This window comes from Antechinus flavipes, chromosome 4, assembly GCF_016432865.1.
Source record: "Antechinus flavipes isolate AdamAnt ecotype Samford, QLD, Australia chromosome 4, AdamAnt_v2, whole genome shotgun sequence".
NCBI classification, from domain to species: Eukaryota; Metazoa; Chordata; class Mammalia; order Dasyuromorphia; family Dasyuridae; genus Antechinus; species Antechinus flavipes.
Genome location: NC_067401.1, coordinates 224,073,951 through 224,091,817, shown reverse-complemented (window position 1 = coordinate 224,091,817; position 17,867 = coordinate 224,073,951). Strand labels below are relative to the sequence as shown.

Here is a 17,867-nt window from a genome sequence, read left to right as displayed (position 1 = left end):
TTATCAGAAGACAGTTTGATGCTGTAGTGCCTGATGACTCTATTCAAATCTTGGCTCTACTACATAATTATCTTTCGGCAAGTCATTTAATCTTTATGGCCCTCATTTAATAATTGAGTCCCTACCAGAAGTAAATCTGTGATTCTTGGTTTGAAATTCATAGAACTATTTTATCCTCCCTATAGTGTCCAACTATTTGTTGCAAGGATTTGCTTTTTCTAATTATTTTTTAAGTGTAAGAAACTGTTTTACATTGGTGGAAAGAGTATCCATAACAAGAGTTTTCCCATGTCAATTAAATCACCCTAAAAATAAAAAGATGAATGAACAGATCTGATTTGTGAATGGTTGCTTAGGATTATTTTTCAATACCAATTAAAAACACAAATCTTACAAATGGAAATTAGAAACTTAAAATATATTATCTATTAAATTGTACTTAAGATTTTCTGTTCTTTAAGTACTTGTGGATGGGTACACATTTGGATATGGGTATACTTCATGAAAAGATTATGTAATTTAGAGTTATGGATTGATAATCTGTGTGAGGAAATAGAACTCTTAAATTTATTTCTTTACAATACTATTTTTTGATATCTTAATTTAGGAACTCTGTGCTGCCTTTGAAGTTAAAGAAGAAACATATAAGTGCCTCATGCAAAAGGGCCAGCAGATGCTAGCAAGATGCCCAGAGTCTGCAGATACAAACATTGACCAAGACATAAATAATTTGAAAGAAAAATGGGAATCTATAGAAGCCAAACTCAGTGAAAGAAAAGTATGTGCATTGGTTAAAACAAAAAATAATATTTTTTATCAGTTGTCCTTCCTGGTTATGAATTATTTTTTATGGAGACATATCTTGGGAGCTGAGAGTTTATAATGTTTATACAAAAACATATTAAGAAAAATTTAATTTATAAATCTTAAAGAATTAGTTGAATAAAATTCTATCTCCACACATAAGAGAATAATCAGTAAAAATGGAACAATTATGTTTGCACTTAGATTCATATGTTTCTAGTAACTTTTTTATTATAGAATCATGAGCCTTTTTAATTGAATGAATGAATGAATGAATGAAAAAGCATTTTTTAAGCTCTTATTGTATGTAAGCAATGTTCTAAGTCCCAGAGATACAAATAGGAAAATTTGACAGTCCTTTCTGTTAAGGAACCTAATTATGGAAGGCAACATATAAATAAGAGTTCATTTGCAGAGAAAATGGGAAAGATGATAGTCCCTGAGTGTAATGTCTGAGCTGGTGGCAAGACCCAACACTCTTTGGATGCATCAGCTGTTTATACCTCCTGGTATTGAGTAGCTAGCTACAGCAGCATGGCAAATGGTAAGGCCTGGTGGGCTAGAAGGAATAGTCGTAAGCTCAGATGCTAAACAAAGATTTTTGTAGAATTTGGACTTACTAAGGATTGTATAGAAGATAAAGAAAATATTGAATAATCCACATAGAAGTTAAGCACAAAAGTAAAAAATATAGTTCTAAGTAAGAAGATATGAAATTCATGTTAAATTATAAATACTTTTTTTTTGGTACAGTGAAACTGCTGCAATGAATAAGAATTATTGATTATGGTGATGCTTTAGAATAAGAAAAATATTAGAACAGTAGGATATTACATACAATCTGCCATTTAAGTGACCAGATATAGTAAATGTTTTGTATTTTATACTATTTGGCACTTCATATTGACAACATGACAATAAATTTGTTATTTTTAATAATCCAGTTGTCAAAAACAGGATATGTTATAATATACTAAAATATAATATACTGACATTCAGTATAATTCTCAAATATTTTCTAATATTTTCACTATGGAGTTATTTCATTTAATAAAGGATGAGTAGGAATCATTCACTAATAAAGTTGGGTTACAGAAGAAGACTGCTAAAGAATGGCCAAACTGAAAAAAGTGGCTAGAGAATGGCCACTGAAATCGAATCAAGTATGTAAATAATCTTTTCTTTTCTTTTTTTTTTTTTTTTTTTCCAGGCTAGACTAGAAGATGCCCTTAATTTGGCCATGGAGTTCCACAATTCTCTTCAGGACTTCATCAACTGGCTTACCCAAGCCGAACAAACCCTGAATTTAGCTTCTCGGCCAAGTCTTATCTTAGATACCATCTTGTTTCAAATTGATGAACACAAGGTATATATTCAATCAGACAGATAGGATTTTTGTTTCTCTTTTTCAAGACACTGGGAGGTTTCAATGCTAGAAATATTTATTTTAGGTTTTAGAAATAGTTTTTTTTCATTACAAGTTTCAGTCTTCCTAAAGTATATGTTGGAATAGTTTTTGTAATTATATATTATGCATACATAGAAAAAACTTTTCTATATGATGCTTTTCTCTGGAAAGGTCTTTGCCAATGAAGTAAATTCTCATCGGGATCAGATCATCGAGCTGGACAAAAATGGTACCCACTTGAAATATTTTAGCCAAAAACAAGATGTTGTAATTATTAAAAATCTCCTGATTAGTGTGCAGAGTCGATGGGAAAAAGTTGTCCAGCGATTAGTGGAAAGAGGACGAGCTCTGGATGAGGCACGGAAGAGAGCAAAGCAGGTAATTCTTTAGCTTGTCTAAAACTGTAAATTTAGCAATAACTCATCCTTATCTGTTAAAAAATTGTATTACCAAATCTTTTATTGTAGGTTGAAACAGAGATAACAAATCATTGCTGTGAGCTGAGGAATTTATTTCTTTAGTTAAAGGGCAGCATCCTAAGTATTAACATCTTTACTTTTGGCCCTTGTATTGGCTTTTAGTCATTTGGAATAATCTGAAAGGGAATGATTATAGTCTGTCTCCACAAGGGCTATTTTCAGCATCTCTAAGGCCAAAACAAAAGTTTTATTTGTTTTTAGTTGTTAAGTTTTTTTCCCCTTAGTCTCTGTGCTCATGACCTACTTAACATATGTAGTTTTTGTGGCTAGCTTTTCTTTGTCACAAACATGAAATTTTTGCAAAGAGATGGATGTTTATTCCTTAAGACAAAATCCTTTGAGAACTATTCAGTATTGAAATTACCTTCTTAAGACTTCTCTTCTCTGAATTTTATTGGAAATTCCAGCTATATCTGTATGTAATCTATGTATTCCATTTTAAAATTATAGTAATACTATTTTACAACCACTTGATAAACGGTTTTAATCTTTGAAATTAAAGCTTTATATATTTTATCTGGTCAACAGGCTGGGATATCACCCTAAAATATACCTTTTTGAATATTGAAAAAAATCAAAGTATCTTCTTCTTTATCTGTTCACAATTGATAATATTTCTGAAAAATAGCTAGCTCCTGTCTTCTGAGAGGAAGTAGCTACTTTGGCTGGGCGGGAGAAATAATTTATCCTTTTCAAGGGCATTCTATAATATGGAAACTGAATTGTAGAATCGTCACTATTGTATTTTATGTGCCTTACTCAATCATGTTACTTCTATGTCTGTATGGATTTTTTAGGATTGTTTTCCAACTCCATTGTCATAGAAGTAAATTGTGTTGGCCTATGCATGAAATTTTTTTAATATAAAAGAAGGGATGCCTTAAACTAGGACTCTTTGCCACAATAAATATAAAGGGTCAAATTTGGTGTAGAATTTTTTTTATTATAGGCATTTTATAGGTTATGATCATTCATAATGCAAATGACTGTGATATAGAGCTAATTATATAATAACTGCGGATTCCTCTCAATTAAACTGTCCTAGGCTAAAGATGCTATGTGTTGGTAAATATAGGGAATTCTCTGATTGAGTTCTTTTCCAAGGCCATTTTCTTCTATTTCTCCCATAATATGCAGCATTTATTATCTCAGTTAATTCTTATTATCTCAGTTAATTCTATATACAGACAATATTTGTCTATTCTGTCTGTCCTATTTATATGTATATACATGCAAATATATACATATCTTTAGGTACACTTTCCTCTTCCTGACAGTTTTTGCCTATATAATTCATTCGAAAAACCTCCTTCTCTCTCTACCATTTGTGACCTACAGGAATATCTAAGTCATGATGATAAGGGTGTGAAGTAATACTGCTAATTGGAAAAGGAAATGGCAAACCATTTTGGTATCTTTGCCAAGAAAACACCATGAACATTATGGTTCATGGTCTCACAAAGAGACAGACATGACTATATTCACTGAACGAAAAAATGTTGCTAACAAACTTTTCAGGGAAAAACTAAGTCAAGATCTGAAGTAAACTAGACAAAAGAAAGGAAATCAGCATTATCAACCTGTAAAGTACTTTAAAATTCACACATTTTTCTTCAGAATTCCCTAAGTACTTTTCTCTTTTTAGTTAAATCTAGTTTTACTTATACCAGGATTCAGCATGAATAAAAAATGATTTCTTAGTTGACAAGAATGTCACAGTGCAGAGAAAGCTGGGTTTTGAACTTGGAAAATAAGTTCAAGTCCTGGTCATGACATTCTGCCTGTGTGATCCTATGTAAGTGTGTGATTCACTTACATTATGAGTACTTTGGGCAACTCTCTTAGAACATAATTTGCCAGAATTGGTGGAAGGAGTTCCTTGCCTAGAAGTTATCTATGCCAATAAAACTGAAGGTCTAATTTGTTCCTGTTAACAGTACTAGTGTTAAAAAAAAGTTTTGATTTTCTCTTCCTCCCCTACCTCTTTTCCTCTCTCTCTTCTCTTTTTGTTCCACTTACCCATCCTTTGCAGTATATAATACAAACTTGCAGTATTTAGCAGCAGTGGGGATTTTTTTTTTTTTTTTTGCTAGCCTGGGAACTTAATTACCATTTATAAAGCCTTTTATATGAAGAAATAGTTCTGAATTTCCAACAACTGGGTTACCAGTCATCTTTAGAAATACTATGATTCTACAAATTATTAGTAAACTATAGAATCTCTATAAAAATGTGTCTATATACAATATTAAAGACTGTATTCACTATAACTATGAATGTGATAGGCTAGAAAGAGCTCAAAACTGTAGAATCAAGAGAACTAGCTTTTATTTCTAGTTTTAATATTAACTTTATAAAATCTCTGATACCTTAAAAAAGTCTCTTCAATTTTATGAACTGTTACTCATCTATAGGAAGAGGGGGATAGGTTAAATAACAGTTCTAGACAACATTTTGCTCTAAAACTCTGTACTCACATTACTGTTGTTATTACTAAATAATTCAAGTAAATGGTCTAGGACAATTGCATTTAGTTGTGTGGCCTTGGATGCAAGTCTTTTGGTCTTTCTATGCCTCATTTTCTTTATGTGCAAAATGAGATAATTGTACTAGACAATTTCAAAGTTGCTTTCAGCTCTGATTCTAGAAAATTTTTTCGCTCTCCTTTTGTAGCCCTTGTGGTATCACAGCAGAATGAAAAAATACCCAGTTTCCTAAAGAAAACCAGATCTTTTCAGGGTGAAAAAGGAGGGGGAGAAATTCCCTTAAATGCTAATTTGATTGTTTGGCAAAAACAAGCAGCAGTAGCTATCATTATTGTCATTAAATATTTAGTTGTCATTATTATCTGTAAACATTTTTACAGTTACTTAAAATTTTCTTGAATTTTTTGTTCAAGTTTGAAACTCATGAAACTCTTTCAAGAATATGCTAAATTGAATTTGAATCATTCAAAAATGTAAATTTTCCTTTAGTATTTATTTATATCCATATGGAAAGATTGCAGATTTTATATAAAAATACTTTGCTTACTTTTAACGTTATATTAATTTATACAATATAAAACTAATGTTTTTTTTTTTTTTTTTTTTTTGTAGTTCCATGAAGCATGGAGCAAACTTATGGAATGGCTAGAAGAATCAGAGAAATCTTTGGATTCAGAGCTTGAAATTGCCAATGATCCAGATAAAATAAAGACACAACTTACACAACATAAAGTAAGTTCAAAGTTGAATAAAAGGAAGACCATATTGCATTGTGATGTCATTGTCCAACTTCAACTCATCATGTTTTGGCTAAAACTCTAGAGAAAAGAATTTGTCTATGTAAATTAATAACAGATTAAGTTTGGTTGTGTCCAAACTAAATACCTGGACTATATGACTTTTGAAGTTCTTTCCTGTTTCATATTAAAATAAGGGACTATCTTCCAGATTGTTCAAATGAAAATACTAGTCCCTCTATATAGAAACATATTTTAAGATAAAATATTCATTAGAATTTCTGAAAGTAGTTGTTATAGAAAGAAAATTGAACATGCCAATATAGAGATTCTCCATGTTAGAAAATAATTTTGTCTACAAACAAAAATGGAAAAAATATTTAAAGATTTTGCAGTGGTTAAACCATTACATTTTTAATTGGCCACTCTAATTATTTAAAATTTTGGTTTGTAAATTAAGTGGAGACAATTAAAATCACTATCAAGATTTGGAATAATTCTTGAATAAAAAATACTTATGTCTTCCATAATGTATATTTTTTTCTACCTGGAAAGTTTTTCCCTCCTAAAACCAATGAAAAGAGGGGAAGTTTGCCCTGCCCCAAATGATGTGTGTTGTTTTTTTAATATTTGACCTCAGAAGAAATGATTGTTGGTTTGCAAAGGCTAGAGTTCATTTTTGTAGTTTTGATGTTAATTTAGTTGTAAGAGGAAATACTAAATACAAAATTTCATACTTAGACTAATTCTGCTAATTCAATGTATATTTAGATGTCCTATATAAGAGGTTTGAACATTTTTATGAGTTTTGAAAATTGAGTTAGACTTTAACACGCTTGTGAATTGCTCATCAGCATACTAGGGCTCATAGAAATTACAAAATACAGTGGTAGGAATAAGAATTGTCCTGTGGGGCATGTAGTCAATTGTGCTGTGTTCTTGACATGTTGAGTTTGAGATCCATGGAATTGTTTGATGGAGATGTCTAACATGCAAATGAAAATGTGGGATTACTGTTCAGTAGAGAGAAATGAGGACTGAATATTTGGATTCATCCTCATAGAAACAGTAATCAAATTCATAGAAGCCAAATAACATCCCTGAGAAAGTATAGAAAGAAGGGTCAAAGATCAAGGAAAGTGCTGTAGAGCAAAAGTGTCAAGTACATGGCCACATCGCCAGCACATGTCACAGAAGAAGTTAATGATCTTTTTGTTTCTGGACTTTATAATTCCTGAATTTGGTCATATGAAGATGTGCATACCACATCTATTTAAAAACTTACCAAAGTATCAGAAACTAAGAACATTAATAACCATGTTCCAAATCCATTGAAATTTTCAAAAATTATAAATTAGAAGTTAATTTTATGCATCTTATATCACTATGGTTTTATATTTTCAATAGATTCATGTTTTAAAAATTCTTTAAAGATTATAGAAACTTAAAAAAAATTGGCTTTTAAATGAGCATCCTTTAAAATAAAAAAAAAAATATGAGCAATCTTCACACTCCTAAGTATGTCATTGTTTTAAAATGATATCTTTTATTATCTTCTGTGTTCATTGATCACTTGTGGTTGTTTTTTTCTAATACATCTTTCTCATGCCTTTATTAATCATTATTTTCCCCCATTTCAAATATGCAGGAGTTCCAGAAAGCACTTGGAGCAAAACACTCTGTCTATGACACCACAAACAGAACTGGACGTTCTCTGAAAGAGAAGACCTCTTTGACTGATGATAATTTGAAACTGGATGATATGTTAAGTGAGCTCAGAGATAAATGGGACACTATATGTGGGAAATCTGTGGAAAGGTAAAATGAGTTCCTTAAAAGTTTTTAAAACTTAAATATAGCAAATTGAGTGTAATTTAGATTAAATGAATGAAGGAACTAGAAATTGTAAACTATTAAAGAGCTTATTGTAGCGCCACATACTGTGGTAAGCCTTAGGGATGCCAACAGAAAGTAAAAGACAGTCCCTCTCATCAAGGAGTTCACATTTTATTAGGAAACAAACTTAGGAGATGTCAGTTAAAGGATGGATTGCAAAATCTTATGATTCTTTTTTTATTTTTTTCATTTTTAAACTTTATTTTATTGTTTCTTGATATGTATTATTTTCTATGTGACTGATTCAATTTGGGGAGTTTTTTTGGTTAAAGCTTTTTATTTTCAAAACATATGCAAAGATCATTTTCAACATTTACTGTTGCAAAACTTTGTATTTCAAAATTTTTTCTTCCTTCCTTCTCCCTATCCCCTTCCCTAGATGGCAAGTAATCCAATATATGCTAAAATATGTGCAATCTTCTATACATATTTCCACAATTATCATGCTGCACGAGAAAAATCAGATAAAAAAGGAAAAAAATGAGAAAGAAAACAAAATGCAAGCAAACAATAAAAAAGTGAAAATATTATATTGTGATCCACATTCATTCCCCACACTCCTCTCTCTGGGTGCAGATGGCTATGTTCATCACAAGATATTATGATTCTTAAGTTATAATATCAAATTAGAGGGCAATGTCCAATAGACTTAAGGCATTAACAAAAAGGCAGATAACAACAATAATAATAATTTATGTGCTACTTTAAAGTTTCCAATGTGCTTTACAGGTATACTGTCTCATTTGTTCTTCAAACATCCCTATGAGAAAAGTGTGAATGCTATCACCATTTTATTTGCAATAACATTTTCAATATATAGGTAAATTATCTTTTTGGCACATTTGACATTTCTCAGTAAACATCTAAATCAACATCTCTATAAGTTAATTTTCCCCCCAAAAGTTAAGTAAACTTTTTTTTTTTGCCACATGTTACCTCCTACTTTTGTAGTTTTGTAGGATTTTTTTTTTTTGGTAGTTTAACAAATATTAACAGTGTATAGTGAGTACTTTAACTTGAAAATACAGGACTAATATTGTCCATTGTATTTGGCCTAAACTTTATTGACTCTTGTCTCTTAGTATTCTCCTAGTAATGAAATTTTAGAAGTTTATCTAGCTTTATTGTTATAATAACATAATATTTATCTTGTATTTCAAATAGTGATCTTAATTATAAGCAGATTGTGAGTTGACTGAATCACCTTAAGTGGTAATAGATCCATAGAATATTAAATAAGACACTTCTCAATAAACATTTGTTGACTGGGGACCAATGTGTACTAAACATTATTAATAATTGAAACATAATTGAAAAATAATTTAGGTATCATTTTGAAGGAAAGCAACTTTAGTAATAGTTTTAGATTATACAAAATGGCATAGTATATATATTGTAAATATTTTGTATATACTTACATTTGTACTATTTTCCCAGAAGATAAACTTTATGACAGCAGGGACTATTTAATTTTTGTCTTTCTGTTCCCAGGCTGCCCTCACAAAAAAAAAAGTTTTTCTACATGAATAAATCAAAATGTATTTATCAAGCTCTACCTGTAAGGTGCTAGACATTGTACTAGGCACTGAGGACAAGACAAGGCAAAAATGAAACAGCTCTTGCTCTCAAAGAGCTTGCTTTTTTTTTGAGGAGACAATATATACATATATAAGTATATAAAAAGTATCTACAAAATAAATGCATAAATATCAGGTCATTTCACACAATCTAAAATTATTGCTAAGGTTACTTTGTGGTGGGATTGTTTACACATATATGTATATGTATGTTCCTGTATGTATTTGTGTGCATATGTATACACCTTTTTGGTTTTTTTCTTTTCATACATTTTCCAAGGATATGGTAAAGTAGGAGGCTTTCCAAAATCTAAATTCACTAAAAATAACTTAAGAAAAACTGGAATTTTCCCTTATTGGTGAAGAATCTCTCATCTTAAAAGTTGAATGAAAGAGAGGACTCAGGGGAAAAGGAAGCAGATTTGAATGGGAACCAACTAACTTCTTTCTTTAATAGTAATTTTTTCCCCCAAGGCAGAGCAACATTTGACTAGGTTGGGAAAGTACTTTCTGGTTAAGTATCAAAAGCAGTGAAAAACACCTTAGATGTTGGAATGATGCTATTTAGAGTAGACACAGAAAGAAGCCTCTGTTGCTCCATTGGGATTTTCATAGGCACATGAAGAATGACAAACCAAGAGAAAATTCACTTTGCTATTTCTTCTTCTCCAAGTTTTTTATCTTTCCCCTCTACTTTCTACATCTGTTTGGTGAACTTCACAGTAAGAATGTTCATAGTATTTGAAAGAAAATGCAGGTTTCTAGGAAGTCCTCAGTTAATTGGAGCTAAAAGAATGTGTGTGTTTGTGTATGTGTGCATGTGTGAAATTTTTTTGGATAAGAATTAGATATTTAAGAAAAAGAAAACAATATTGGAAAGATATGTAAAAAAATTACATTTCAGATTTTGTATTCAAGTGTTCTCTTGTTTAGATCAAAATTTGGATTTATCTTTCCCTTTGGCCACTAAAGTTTCTAAGAGGTTAGTATATCTGTGTTTTATTGCTTAAAAATATGATTAACTGTTTTCATTTACTTTTTTCAGACAAAACAAATTAGAAGAAGCTCTGCTATTTTCTGGACAATTCACAGATGCTTTGCAGGCTCTCATTGATTGGCTATATAGAGTTGAACCTCAGTTGGCAGAAGATCAGCCAGTTCATGGAGACATGGATTTAGTGATGAATTTGATAGATAATCATAAGGTATTGATAAATTCCTCATGCTGCCTTTTTAGTGTACCTTTCCATGATATCTCATTTACTTTTTCTGATAGTAGAAAGAGGGGAAAAAATTGAATTTAGGCCAACATAACTTTTTTATAAATAGTATTGTTAAATTGCTGAAAAGAAAACATTTAATAAGCCTTCAAATGCTCTGAAAAATGTGTTATTGTTATTATAATGACCATATTAATCCTTAGATATTAGTGCAAGAAATTTGAATATGTTTAGATTGTCAATCACTAAATCTATGGGGAAAATGTGATACAACTTAAATGTGGGATACTGGAAGGGATTTAAAAATCGTTGAGCACAAATTCTATATTTTAAACTATTAGAAAAAAGTAGTAGGCCAAGAAATTTATACTCCTTTAAAAACTGTATACACTGTGTTTTAATTAACAGACTTTTATGTTATTTCTCTTAGAATAATTAACTGAAGTTGACAATGAACTATCTTTTTGAGAATTCAGGAGGGATGGTGATTGAAAAATAAGTTCAGTATGCTACCTTATTGCTTTTTCAAGCATCTAACATATTTTAATTGTTTGATTGGCAGTATCATCTTTACTTTACAAACAGATACATTTATTAAATTGTACTAAATTGAAGTAGTGGATAGTATTGAATACAATTTATTTTATCTGTTTGTAAAAGTAAGGATGATACTGCCAATCAAACAACTAAAATATTTATTAAATGCTTATTTTGTGCAATATGTTAGGTATTTTTTTTTTTAAAGAGAATCTCTGCTTTTTAGGATTTTACCTTGTATTAGAGAGGGGATAACATGGATGCAAATGAGAATGTACAAAATGCTTACAAAGGTGAGATAGAAGTTAGTCTTAGAGGAGCACATGCTAGCAGCCGCAGGTATGGAGAAAGCTCTCTTACATAAGATGTCCAATGAACTGAGGCTGAAGGAATTTAGAAGTGAGAAGCAGAGGTGAGAAAAGAGTCTTCCTCCCCTCTGAGAAGGTTGATAAAGGGAATAAGAATGATGTTTCTTCAGCTATGAAGTCTGAAAAATCTCTATCAGAAAATTGTGCCATTTAGAAAGGATTGTTTGTGAAGATTTATTTATGAAGTTTTGGTGGTTGTAGGTGTTCCAGAAAGAGCTGGGGAAAAGGACGAGCAGTGTGCAGGCTCTAAAGCGGTCAGCTCGGGAACTCATAGAAGGCAGCCGTGATGACTCCTCTTGGGTTAAAGTGCAAATGCAGGAATTAAGTACTAGGTGGGAGACTGTATGTGCATTATCAGTATCAAAACAGACGCGGTTAGAAGAAGCTTTACGGCAGGTAAACATTTTATTTTTCTTAATTGTCAAAAAGAGAATACTAGAAAAAGTTTTATTGTCTTAGAGATAAATGTTGGGGAATTTTTAAAGAGGAAATAGTCTGAAGAAGGGATTAACAATTTACAAAGTTATTATAGCATCATTATTATTATTATTTTTTTGTCTAGGAACTAATGATGCTTTTAAAGGGGATCTATTAGATCTTAGATCAAAGGGCTACTTGCATGACTTTTCAATTTGAATGGATGACATAGTAAGCTTTCTGTCAACTGAAAGTCTTCCTGTAGACTGCAAACATGCATTTGATCTCTTTTTACAGTTATGAAAATAACATCACCATAGATCACTTACTTTTAAAATGGAAAGTCAATACATATATACAATTAATCAATCTAAAGCTAAAGCTAGTTTTATATTGGGAAAAATATCTTCTGATTCAATAATTCTGTCAGATTTTCCTTTATGAGTCATATTTTATATTTTTTTTTCCTGACACATGTGAAATGTTAGGCAGAAGAATTTCACTCTGTAGTGCATGTTCTGCTGGAATGGTTGGCTGAGGCTGAGCAGACACTTCGGTTCCATGGTCTGCTCCCAGATGATGAAGAAGCTCTCCGGAACCTCATTGATCAGCATAAAGTGAGTGAGAGACTGATGCCAAGTAAAATTTAACTGGGTAAATAAAGTATCATTGTAGGATGAAGCAAAATATCAGTGTTTTGGAATAACCATTTTCACCATTACTTTTGATTTTGAAGTGAAAGTTAAAAATTCAGGTACCTTGGGTTCACCCAAATAGTGTTTGTGTCCTTATATATACAATGCAAAAATATCCACATGCAAGACAAAGAAGCCAGAAGAACAATTTAATAACCCAGGCTCATTCCCGGTGGATTTTTAAAATTTGATCTTTGTTGAGCCTGCAATTGCTTGTGTAGCATCTGCTAATGGTCTGCATGTAGTATCTTTCCTCTCTATGATAGCATAAAAACAAATCTAGATCCTGTTTCCCCTTCATCCTTCTGTTGTCCTCCTCTACATTGCCAGCTAACTAAAACTAATAGATTTTTGCCCACAATTCTTCACGCCTTTTATTTCTTAATCCTTTGCAATTTGATTTCTTTTTCCCATATGTTACTAATGAAACTGCTCATTTCCAGATCATTGATGACTGTGTTATAAATTCTGTGGCTTTTTTTTTGGGGGGGGGGGAAGGGGGCGGTATTCTGACTCTTCTTTAAATTTTTAATCATTTGGTAGTTGACTACTCCCTTCATCAATAATATCTCCTCTGCTTTCTTTGACTGTTAACTCTTACATTGCTGTTTTTAGTTTTCTGACTACCTGTTTCTTTTATTAGATTCTCATGCTTTTTCCATCTATCAGAGATCTGTCTTTGGACCATTTTTTTCTTTCAATGTTCCCTAACTTGGCAGTCTCATCCATTCCCATGCTTTCAGCAATGAGACTTCAAAATCTTTATTTCTGCTAACAATTTACATTAATTTAAGTCTTTCAATAAGTTTTTCTCATTTGAACTCTCCCTGTATTTCCAGACCTTACTGGATGATTTTCTTAAACATTAAAAATTCAAAATACAAAGGATGAATTCTTTTAATTTCCTCAAAACTTGCTCTTCTATATAACATTTATTTCTACTGATATTACCATCGAAACTAATTTGTTAATATTCATAACCTCCTAAGTATTTTTTACTTTTTCTTCATCCTCACTCTTATATCAAATCAGTTGCCCAACACCATTATATCTGTTTCTGCAGTTTTTCTTGCATCTTCTTTGCATCTTCCTCTTCTTTAGAGTTCCCAGTGCATTATTCTCATTGTGTCTAGCAAAATGAAATCTGCTTGCGGGCAAAGACTATTTCATTTTTGTCTTTATAGCATAGCACCTTTGCACCCAGTAGGTAATTAACATTGTTAATTGCTGTTGAACCTGTTCCTTACTTTTAAAGGGAGTATGAATTGTATTTTTGCAAGCAGGTTACAGACTTTTGTATTAAATCACCTTGGAAGATTTTTTCCCAAGTCAGAACAGCCAATATTTTACAAATATCTTTTATGTTTACCAAAGCAAATTTTCTAAAAACCTGGCCATTATTTTTTAAATTTTAGTGGACTTATAATTCTTTTTAAAAATGAACTTTCTTCATCTTAAGTGTGGAACATTTACAATTTTATAAATAGGATTATAAACAGTAAAATGGATTGATTTTTGACTTTAGTAATACAAGGAAATAATTGCATCACTAGACATACTAGTTACTTACTTGATCCTACTAAAAGAAATAATGCCTGTGGATTTTCAGACTTTGGTATTTTCAGCAAAAATTAATGGAGTTTGCTAGTTCCCTAAAAAGAATTGTCTACATGTCTCTCAACAGATGGCTTTTCACCTTTGACTGTAAAAGTGAGGAATTCCCAATGCAAACAAAACGTGTACTGCTGATGACAGCATTTATTAGCTCAGATAGTTTTCAACACAATCTTATCCTTAAAGGTCATGTAGGAAACATCATTAATTGTAATAATAGCAAGAATACATCATCAATACAATGGATTCTCACATTAACTAATGTGCCACTATTGTTGACATTCCTTGTAAGCCTTTTTAACAGTGAAATGATGTATATTACTTTGTTGACAGTAAAAGAAGATAAGGATTTGTAACCTGTCATGTAAAGAAATGAGATGCTAGACTATTAGAACCATCAATATAATAAAAGAAACAAAAAATATTAATGGAAAGCATTCAGGTTTCAATATTCTGAAAATGAAGTTTAGAAGAAACTGTGATGGATGCGTCAATCTTTAGGAAACTCTCTATTTTAATACAGTTTGAGAAAAATTTGTCATCCCATGGTGAAGTACAAGGAATGAGCAACAGTCATTTCTTAGATTCTAGTTATCTACTGGATAGCTAGCTCCTAGTCACATTTCAGGTTTCAGAGAGGAGGGGCCAGCTCTCACACTTGAGGCACAGGCTTGACAGTCTTAACCATTGATTTCTATGTTTCTTCAGCTTTATCATGTTAATAGAGTTGATTATCAAGACTATTAGTCCCAACACTGGACAACGGCTCTTGCTTGTAAAGAGAAAAATTGTTGTGAGTAGGAGACAGTACCACCAGACAGAACACAGCTCATAGTGAGAAGTAAAGCAACTATGCTTTGTTGAAGGGAAATACAATAGAAAGGACTTCAAAGTGGATGGAAATAAATCAGTGCCTCGTAGAAACTGGTAAAGCCCAGCGAATTTTTAGAAAGCTCTTATTTTTATTTGGTTACAGCAGGACCAGGTGTGTGTGTGTGTGTGTGTGTATCTTTGTGTGTCTCTAGAAGGATTTCTAAACATGGTATACCCACTCTAGTCTTAAAGGACTGGTGCTGATTCAAATTAGAGGGGAGCTTCTTCTTGGAAGTTTTCTCTATCTGGAGAATCCATTGGCAGGCCCATTGATGATGTTTAGTGAGAAAATGGACTTTTATATCAAACATTACTGCAGGCCTTATATTGGGGGCAATTGAGGAGATCTGGGCTTCTTAGCGTCTTTATATAGCAACATTTGATATGTCTCTGCACTTAGTGGGATAAGAGTTGGGAGGGCTAGTGAGGTCTTTACAAAGGAATCCATATAGTTTGAGTTTTGGAGTTTTCTTTGTTTTGCATTAGTGTGGATGACTCAATAAATGATTCAGTAAACCTCAGATGACTTAGTAAATATTCATGGGTCCCCATCCATAAAGCATTTTTTCTTACTTCAGCAAACCTCAAAGCAGCTCCTAGAGACTCTGAGTCTACTGAATAGCAGATCTAGGATGTCCTTAGAGAACGTGTATTGGGTAGGCAGAGTAGTTATGTGACTTCCTATGGTGGTTCTGAGAGTGCTGAGTTACTTTAAAATGTCCTTTGAAGTTCTAACTTGATTCAGATGCCCTGACTTCAAAGGATACTTTAGACTAGATTAGCATTCTCAGAAGAACCCAAAACCTTTCTATTAGGAGAAATAAAAGTTATATCTTTAATAAGTAATTTGAATATCAAACTTAATATAGTGTTTTTAAGTAGTTGAAAAGTTTAATCCTTTTTATGTAATTTTGAAAAGTTGAAGTTGACAGCAGCAGACTAAAGTGACATTTTGTTGACTCTTTGCCCATCTTTTGTAGCATGCTTTTTCTTTGTAGTAAGACAATAACTTTCTTAACCACAAATTATTTGTCTATATTAGATTTATGAGATGATGATTAAAGGAGAAAGTCAGTTGTAATACTTAAAAGTTTCATGATTTTGTTGATGTTGAAATTCCTACTACTGACAAAAAATACACAACTTTCTAGGAGATGAACCCTCCCCATCCCCTAAATTTATGACTGGTAGCCAACTTTCTGGTCAATAGCCTTTTTGATTTCTTTTTCTTAATTGAACTTCATAAGACAGGTTTACAGAGCTTGTGTTCAAAGCCTTTTCTGCTTGGTGTCTGACCTGCCAGAATTTTCATTATGCTATTGCTAAAGCGATTTTCCAAAAGCTCAAATCTGTCTCTATTATTATCTCCCTCAATTAGCTCTGAAGGCCCTTTATTGTCTCTAAGATCATATATAAACTACTGTTTGGAATGTAAAGCCCTACCTTCAGAACTAGTCCCAACGCCTTTCCAGGTTTATTGTACAGTATTTTCCTTTGTACATTTTGTAGTCCCATCAAACTGGTCATGCTGTGCCTCATATGTGCTATCCTAACTTCTTTCTAGATAGCTTTACGTTGCTATCTGACCCCTTGCTTGAAATATTCTCCCTCCTTGCCTTTGCTTCCAGGTTTCCTTGCAAACTCCTTCAAGACTTAGCCCAAGTTCCACCTTACGGAGGAAGCTTTTCCAACTCCTACATGCCTTCTCTTTCAGTTACCTTCCACTATATTTATCTCATCCATTTGCATGTTGTCTGTCCCATTAGAAATGTGAGCTTCTAGGTCTCTAGGTAGCATGATGTGTAGAGCAATGGCTTAGAACAAGGAAAAACCTGAGTTCAAATCCTACCTCAGTTTTCCTAATTCCAAAATGCATGTAATAGCATCTACCTCCTAGGATTGTTGTGAGGATCAAGTAGTATAACATTTGTATACCACCTTAGTACAGTGCCTTTTACTTCTCTTCCCCCTTAAAAACAAAGACTGTTTTTGCTCTTTTTTGTGTCTTTTGTCTTAGCTTAGTCCTGGCACACAGCAGGACTTGTCAACTGATGGACTGTGAGTTTTTGTTTTGTTTGCTTTGTTTTGTTGAGAAGATTGGGGAGATGTGGGTCAAGGCTTTTAATTTTATCAATGCAGAAAACCCCAATAGGAAAAAAAACTCTGCCTTCTATCAGAACACGTCAGCAGGTGTTATGTTGCCTAGGGACCTGACTGGCTTTGTCTATTATACTGGTCTTTCTGACCTCAAAACTGACTTTATTATCCTGTGTTACCTATGGTAAACTCTGTGTGCAGCAGACTTTGATAAAGTAGTAAAATCAGTCTTACCTACAACCTTCATTTGGAGTCTTAACTGTGTTGGAGTTGGGTGTTACTGGCTGCCTATAGAAAGCCTCATAAATCAGAGCTATTGCTTGATTTTAGCAAAAGGACAAAAATAACTTGGTTTATGTTTTTCTTAGTCCTTTTTAGGGTCCTAGAACCTTTTTAGGTTCAACCTTGTGGTTGAACCATTATTAATGTTAGGAATTCATCTAATTTTTTCATCTCTCCTGACCTTCCTTGTTCTGTGTAACTATCCTCATTCTGTAGCAGTACCTTTCTTCAAGGCTCTCTAATTCATCTGTTCTTACTGATCTGTTGGTTGTGAGTCCCCTACTATTATTTCACAAAAACATTCAAATTTTAAGCCTTTTTTCTCTAATTATGGAATAAAAATCTCTTAGAAGACTTTTCAAATTGTTTGGTACTTA

At 32.3% G+C, this 17,867-nt stretch overlaps 1 protein-coding gene across 2 annotated transcripts in view; it reads left to right on the top strand.

Moving 5' to 3' along the window:
* Positions 1-17,867, top strand: part of DST (dystonin) — a 591,073-nt gene that overhangs the window by 550,417 nt on the left and 22,789 nt on the right. For both annotated transcript variants that reach the window (XM_051997184.1, XM_051997185.1), the window contains 8 exons: positions 608-778; positions 2,015-2,170; positions 2,384-2,590; positions 5,790-5,909; positions 7,563-7,732; positions 10,433-10,592; positions 11,714-11,908; positions 12,418-12,546. In XM_051997184.1, the coding sequence (XP_051853144.1) occupies positions 608-778; positions 2,015-2,170; positions 2,384-2,590; positions 5,790-5,909; positions 7,563-7,732; positions 10,433-10,592; positions 11,714-11,908; positions 12,418-12,546 (1,308 nt within the window). The remainder of the gene's footprint in view (positions 1-607; positions 779-2,014; positions 2,171-2,383; positions 2,591-5,789; positions 5,910-7,562; positions 7,733-10,432; positions 10,593-11,713; positions 11,909-12,417; positions 12,547-17,867) is intronic.